Consider the following 7,712-nt stretch of genomic DNA (forward strand, 5'->3'; position numbering starts at 1 on the left):
CTTAAATGGAGTGACAATTTTAAATCATCTAGCTTATGCTGATGATAAAATAATTTTTGTTGCTGCTTAAAAAAAATCTTTGGAGCTTATCATGGAGGTGCTTAGGCAATATGAATCACAATCTAAAAAGAAAATTAACAGAAAAAATAGTTTTTTCTATATGTCGTGCTTATCGACTATGTTGTATGAAGCAGAGTGTTGGCCAGTTAAGAACTCCCACATTCAAAAGCTGAAGGTGGCAGAGATAAGAATGTTGCAACGGATGTGTGGTCTTACCAGGAGAGATAGGGTTAGGATTGAGAGGATTCAGAAGAAGGTGAGAGTGGCTTCGGTGGAAGATAAGTTGCGAGAAGTGAGGTTAAGTTGGTTCGGGCACATAATGAGGAGGGGCTTGGATGCTCTAATATGGAGGTGTTAGAGGCTGGTTATGGATGGTTTTAGGTGGGTAGAGGTAGGCCGCAAATATATTAGAGGAAGGTGAGTAGGCATATATAGAGTAGTTACAGCTTACGGAGGACATGACTCTTAATAGGAATATGTGGCAGACGTAGATTAGGGTAGAGGGTTAGGGGGTAGGAGTGTGTCTATAACTATAGGGAAGAGTACTTTGTTTGCGTCTAGAGGTCTGTGTTCAATGTGTTAGACCGATGTTTATGTTTTTGGATAGATAGTGTGTAGCAGTATCTTGTGGTTGTATTGTTTCTTGTAGTAGCTAGCAGTGTTAGTTTATTACGTACTATATTAGCTTATATGATTTTATGCTTTTGTGTTTGTGACAATGTTATCTGTCCTGAGCCAGGGGTCTATCGGAAACGACCTATCTACTTCACCTGAGGTAGTGGTATGAACTATGTACACTTTACCCTCTCTAGACCCCGCTATGTGGGAATACACTTGACATGTTGTTGTTGTTGTGGTCACTATTGGGCCCAAGTCTTTGCGTTGTAAATATTTGCAGTTTTTTATTCAATGGGCCTTGGCCCAATTTGAATTTTAAAAAAATATCTTTTTTTTGAGGTGGCTGATAGGGGGTGAGGGTCGGGGTAAGAAAAAAATTTAAAATATTATTTTAAAAAATTTAAATAGATTTTTAGATAGAAGGTGGTAGGGGATTGGGGGTCGGTGTAGAGGGAGGAGGGTGATTTTGAGAATTGTATGAACATTTCAACTTGAGAGTGGGGTTGAAAAAGTGTTTTGAAAAATGTTTTCCTTACTTTTTCAAGGAAAGTTATTTTTCTTAAATTTGAAAAAAATAAATTGATTCGAAAAATATTTTTCAAAATATTTAAGTCAATCAAACATGAAAAAATTAAAAAACATTTTCAATAAAAAATTTTCATTCATGCCAGACACACTCTAAATTTGATAAATGAAAAAGTGAGAAGTAATTTAAAATGATTATTTTTAGTATATGGGAGAAGTAAATTATTAAAAAATAAAAAATAATAGCCTGGATGTCGGTCATACTAACGTGTCAGATAACTATTGGCTAAACTATCAAACGAATGATACACCTGCCGCGCAGAAGATTACTTGAGAATAAAGCCCTAACCTTCTCCCACAAAATTGGCTTTGGCAAATCCACATCCACGCACCGAGAGTGTACAAAGGGGTGACGGCTGAAGCAGCTAGGGTTTTCTTCCTCAAGGTTTTCTCCTTTATTAATCTCTCTATTCTGTATTCCAATTTGTTTGTGTTTTGGGGATTTAGGTTAATAGTTCTTTAAACTGTAGATGGGGGATGCGTATTGGAATCGTCAACCGCAACAGCAGCAACAGCAGCTTCCTCAATCTGCTGGATTACTCAAACGTCCTCGCTCTGAATATGGTAACAAATTCCCTCTTTTTTCCTAATAATTGGCTTAGTAATTGTCACTTAATTTGAGATTAATCGTGGAACCCTAGAACCATTTTTTGTTTTTTCAATCATGGAAAGACTACATTTATACATTTGGAACATTTCAAGTTGTAGATTGATGCGTCATAAGTTAGCTGGATGTGTTAGGTTTTCGTGAATTTTGGAGACATTTTCCCCTATTTTCATTGCATAATTCTCCAAAGTAAACACTAGTGGTGAATCTTGGATTTCTGGAATATGGGCGCCTAGGTGTGGCCTAGTGGTCAATGACATGGGTTGAGCACCATGAGGTCTTAGGTTTAATTTTCAAAGACAAAAATATTAGGTGATTTTTTCCATTCTGTTCTACAGTTCTAGGCTTGGTAGACAGAATTATCTGATACCTGTTGATGGTGAGAGGTGGCTGGGTTCTCGTGGATTTGTCGAGGTGCGCGCAAGCTAGCCTTTACACCACTGTTGTCAATAAATAAATAAATTAAGAACATGGGTAGAATAAAAAAAGAGGAAACAATGTGTTTAGTTGGAATTGGTTCCTAGTACTCTAGGTAAATAACTCAACCTTCAACCAAATGCACCAGTTTTGTCTTTTTGAAAATGGGTGCCAACAAATAATATTATACTAAATTTAGAAAATTTATATATAAAATACCTAAATTTATGGAGGGACCATGGGTTCACGTGCCCATATTTGGCCTATAAATTTGCCCCTTGTGGACAAAGTAAGCTGCTTCTACTGGTGGGAGGTGGCATGTAACCCGTGAAATTAGTCGAGGTGTGAAAGTTAGTCTGGACACCACGATTATCAAAGAAAAAATAGGAATGCCTTTTTTTTTTTTCTGTATGTAAGTTTCTGAATCCTCATGGCATTAGGACAAATTTTAATGTAGTGGTAAAGGGGTTTCAAAATTGCTTTTTGTCACAAGTTTGAACACTAGGTGTTGCATTCTTGCATATTTGGAATCCCTTTATCAAGATTCCTAGCCCGGCACCGTTAGAGATAGACAGATTGAAAAAATTGATGAGTCTAGTGGTTGTATTATGATGTCATATGGTAATATATCTCATGGATGTAGTTTCTCTGTGGGAAATGTTAAAACATCAGGAAGCTGGAGTTTTATTGAGCAATTTATTGGAAATGGTAAAGCAGATGTGGCTTGTGAGGGATCAAATAGGCAGTTCTGGTTCTAGTTGAAGTGTTCGGTCTGAACTGTATTACCGATATTGCCAATTTTAAGTCTGTGGCCCGTGACCTATATTTATTTGGTATGATTTGGATTTAAAAAGTTAGGTTAATTAATTACTTAAGCTTCATGGACAAGTCAATCATGGTTTTATTGAGTGGAGGTTTCTTAAGGAAGCATAGAACTCGATTTGAGGCTGGAGTAACTTTTAGAATTAGCAAGGACATGTCTGAGTTTTGACTATCTATTCTAGGACATACATGTGTAGTTTGTGGTTACCAATTTACAGTTATAGTTACATATGCTTAGGTAGCACGTGTTGTGTAGTTACACATTTTTTTTCATCTATCTCGTCATTTGGATCCACTTCTTTGTCAATATTCTTGGCAATGTGACTTCATGAGTCACTTATAGCAAGTACAGGCAAAAAGTGGCAGAAGAAGATAGGAGAGTTGAAAGCCGGAAAGGACGGAACTCTGTTCTTCTTGTGCCAAATAAAGAGGATTTTATCTCCAAGTTCAAAATTTAACCTCATTTGTTTCTCTTTCTTTTTACTTTGTGGTGTGTTTTGATTGGTATCAACCTTAGCAAGCCCTTTTGACCTAATCACAACCAACCCAATGAATTCTATTAAGTTGCTTTCTCTTCCCCATCCGAGCACTTCGTGTATGATTATACTGGATTGTATCTTGTTGAGTGCTGTTCTGTCTAAAACAGAGCTGTACATCTTAGTTTTACTTCCTCCTCTCAATTCCTATTACTGCCGAAGCTCCTTTTCAAGAAAATGGTTGTCCAATCTCCTCTCATTCCTCTTTACCGGTTTATTCAAGAACTATTTGTGGTTTCAGATTCAATGCTGGAACTGTATATGCCCTCCTTGTATTGGTTCTACAATGGTTGCTGACTTATTATGGCACCAAGTCTCCAGTTCTACCTTGAGCCTGATGCTGATTTCTGAAATTGGCACTTTATTTTCATGTCAGTGATGATTTTAGCTGCGAGAGTTCCCATCAGCAGTTGCATTTTATTCTGTACATGTTCTCAGCACCCTGTTTTCTTGCTTCAGTCTTGCTGTGTATACTGTGCTTTTCTACGCAAGAAGGCCATTTTGATCCTACCTATAGGCAAAAGAAACTTTATCCTTTTGAGGACAAACTACATGCTATGCGAGTAACATTCTGCACTGACTTTGTTATATGTTTCGATCAGCATATGTGGTTTGATCATATATCTTTGCAGTACCAGATCTTCCACAATCTGGGATGCCGTCAGCTCATGAAGTGCATCATTACTTAGGAAGGAATGATGATCGCGAAGGACCTCGAGTAGTGGACACACAGCCAATCGGATCAGCGTATGATCGTGGTGTACCTCGAGTAGTGGACAATCAGGCTATCGGATCAGCATATGATCGTTATCTCCAGAGTTCGGTAATCACTGAAGCTGAAAGTGCTCCTACATTCCTCAGGCATGCTTGGATTTTGTGCTAATTTTGATTCTGTTTTTATTATTCGTCTTCCTCTTGTAGCAACTTTCTTCCCTTTCAGTCGGAGAAGCTAATAACTATAAGGGAGTTGGATTAGCTAGAGCAGGTGGTGGTGGTATGCCTGCCCTTCCTGTTCGTGATCCGCTTCCATCAGCTCGTGGGCCAGAACTAGCACCAAATGGACGAGCGATGGTATTTAGTGGCCAACTGCCAGTCGAACCTATGCCGAGGCCTCGTGAAACACTGCCTCTCCCTCCTGATGCTTCCAACACCCTCTATATAGAGGGACTTCCTTCAGACAGTTCCAGGAGAGAAGTAGCCCGTATCCTTTGAGATGTAACTTACTGGGTCATTATTGGACAGTTCTACTTAAGTTCTATATATCTGTTGCTTGTTCCCTAATTGTACTAAAAAGATATTTTTCGCCCTTTTGTGGGTTACAAAGAAGTCAGACTTGTTAGAAAGGAATCAAAACATGTAAGTTGATATTTATGCCTTTTCATTTGTATAGCATGTATGTACAAGGTGATGTATTGATAAAAACTTCATTTTGCAGCGTGGTGGAGATCCTCTTATCCTTTGTTTTGTGGATTTCGTTGATCCAGCATGTGCAGCTACTGCTTTGAGTGCATTGCAAGGTGATTTTTTTTAACTGATAGTAATCTGCTCTCCGACTTCCGTTAGTGACTTGTTATCTCAGCTGCAATGATCCGATCTATGATTATCACTCAGTGTATGTGGGCATTGCTAGAGTGTTTTAAGTGCTTTACTTGCTCTTTGTTTTTTCAACCTACAGATCCTTGGCAGTTCAATTTTTTTCAGATGCATGAGTGCTCTAGTTCTGATTCTTCATTCCTGTATGTAGTCAAATTGTGGGGTAATCTGTGAAGTAGAACCCAGTTGCTTTATGTACTATCTTCCCGTAAGGCCATAGATCTGTGTTTATCCATTGACGACCTCTCCTCGTTGTGCACATGCAAACCCCATGGCAATGTATCTCGGAAAAAGCACTGCCTCCTCTAATTTTTGTCGTAGTCTTTGTCTTCTGATCTGTCCATTTCCTTCACCCATTTTCTTCTGTAAACTATCGTGCCTATATTTGAAATAAAATATTCAGATCTGTAAAGAAAGAAATTTGACTGTAGTTCTACTTATTACTCCTAAAGGTCCAGATTGACTTGTAGACTAACGTTGGGTCTGCCATTCAAGAATGGTGTCAATCTTGATTCTTGGGTTAAGATAGCTAATATTTACATAATTAGCTAGCTGCTGCTGTGACAATTGGCATGTTCTTGTTTGCTTGCTTTGGTTTAAATATCTAATAATCCTCATTATCTTGTGATACTTGCATTCTGGGTCATTTATTTGTATGATATGCCGTTGTGGCAAATTCTCATTCTCCTAGTTTGGTTTACTAATTTTTCACATGATTATATGATACTACTAGCATTCTAGATTTGTAGGACGGGCATACCTTCTATCTACAGTTGTGGCATGGTGTCCTTTCTCTTCAGTTTCTTGCTAGTTGCTCCTGTACTCTGTTACCCACCATTATGAAAATCTTATTCATATTTCTGGTTATGATTGGTTGTGTCTTTCATGGTTCTCTGCACTTGCAGATGCACATTTTTGTTTCGTCTATGAGCCCAACTCACGCATGCGCAAAAACTATTATATTTATGATAAAAAACAATTTTTTTAGAATTTACTACCATCATCGATGAGGTTCTGGTGGAATAATCTTACCGGCGGTCTCTGCTGATGAATTTGCCAGGTTACAAAATGGACGAACATGACCACGATTCTGCCTACTTGAGGTTGCAGTTCTCAAAGTTTCCAGGTCCGAGGTCTGGTGGCTCAGGAAGTCGTGGGAAGCGATAAATAACTTCCACCAGCTTTTTATTTACATAATGCTCCGTATGAATTGACTTTATGTATTATGTACTGTTACTGGAATATGCAATTCACAATTGGCTCAACAATGGGTGCTAACCATGGTCACAGTAATATGTACCCTATTGGTTTTTGAAGCGTGAGTTCTCCGCTTCAACAGGCCTTTAAAGCCAGTGAAACTTTGTTTCTGAGATTGTACAACTTGATAGGTGGACACAGGTTGTAGTACTAGACTTCTAGTTTGAAGAAATGCTTCTGGTTTTATTCCAGAGTGTGGATTTTTAAGAGTTAGTGATAAATTCTCGGTAAGTGCTTCTCGTCTTGGTTTTTTAACACCCTTTGGATCCTCTCTGTAGTCAGTAACTTAGCTTGAGTTCCATGTTCTAAAACTTGGATTATTTGATGAAATTTAAGATTCACAAAGTTCTCATCCCCTATTTATTTGATAAGTTATCCTGGAAAAGTTTTTCTGTTGTAATTGGAATTTTTGTTATATGGAAACTAAGGGTGGCAAATGGATGGTTTTGGGTCTCTTAATTTGAGTCAATAAATGGGCTATTCCAGTCTTGTGCAAATATTGGGGCTAAAATGGACCGGGTCAAAGCTTAGTTAAACAATGAGTACGAGTGTAGCTCTTGTAAAGTTTTAGTTTGTTACAATTACTGAATAAAATTTTTAAATATTCTAATTTGTTATTATAGTTGTAATTAAATGCTCTGAATATTTTGACAAAGATTTTTCAAATATCAATTTGGGTTTATATTCCTTGTCCAAACTTTGCTAACTGAATGAGCATAAGAAAGAAGGCTGGCCTGATACGATTTCGATTATAAGAATGGGGTGAGCAGCTTTTGGTTGGGACAACTTTGCTTGGTGCTTTGGCTTATCGTTTCGCAGGACAATCATACTATTAGAGTAAGGCCAAAAATGTTATCGTTGATCAGAGATGGGAGATAAATAGACAACGTTCTGTCTGTTAGGATTTGTCAGCACATCTACAACATCACAATTGCAACTCCAGACAGAAGGGACTACCTCACATGGAAACCTGCCTTGGATGGAAATTCTCCAACAAAGATGCATGGAATTACGTGAGGAAATTGATTTGACCCTGAAAAGCTCAAGGAGCTTGATGATGATTGGAATTCATGGTGAAGCGCAACATCAAGACAATGGTGGCTCATGGAACACTTCACCATATTTGAGGTGCTTCAGAGAGTTCAATTGCACATCTTCAAGCTACACTCTTTTTTGATTGAAAAGATGGAATTCTTGAAGGCCATTGAAGACCCACG

At 38.1% G+C, this 7,712-nt stretch overlaps 1 protein-coding gene across 2 annotated transcripts; it reads left to right on the forward strand.

Annotated features, from left to right (window-relative positions):
* Positions 1–1,489: 1,489 nt before the first annotated feature.
* Positions 1,490–6,726, forward strand: LOC107852238 (RNA-binding protein 2). Of its 2 annotated transcripts, none has more exons than XM_016697291.2 (7): positions 1,490–1,648; positions 1,734–1,827; positions 4,278–4,468; positions 4,567–4,846; positions 4,940–5,001; positions 5,081–5,162; positions 6,299–6,726. In XM_016697291.2, exons 2-7 carry the CDS (start codon positions 1,734–1,736, stop codon positions 6,403–6,405), a joined length of 816 nt encoding a protein of 271 aa, XP_016552777.1. In that variant the 5' UTR covers positions 1,490–1,648; the 3' UTR covers positions 6,406–6,726. The 2 variants fall into 2 exon arrangements, with proteins under 2 accessions (XP_016552777.1, XP_047266358.1); XM_047410402.1 differs by having other exon boundaries at positions 4,284–4,468.
* Positions 6,727–7,712: the final 986 nt, after the last annotated feature.

The sequence above is a fragment of the Capsicum annuum genome, chromosome 4, assembly GCF_002878395.1.
Source record: "Capsicum annuum cultivar UCD-10X-F1 chromosome 4, UCD10Xv1.1, whole genome shotgun sequence".
NCBI classification, from domain to species: Eukaryota; Viridiplantae; Streptophyta; class Magnoliopsida; order Solanales; family Solanaceae; genus Capsicum; species Capsicum annuum.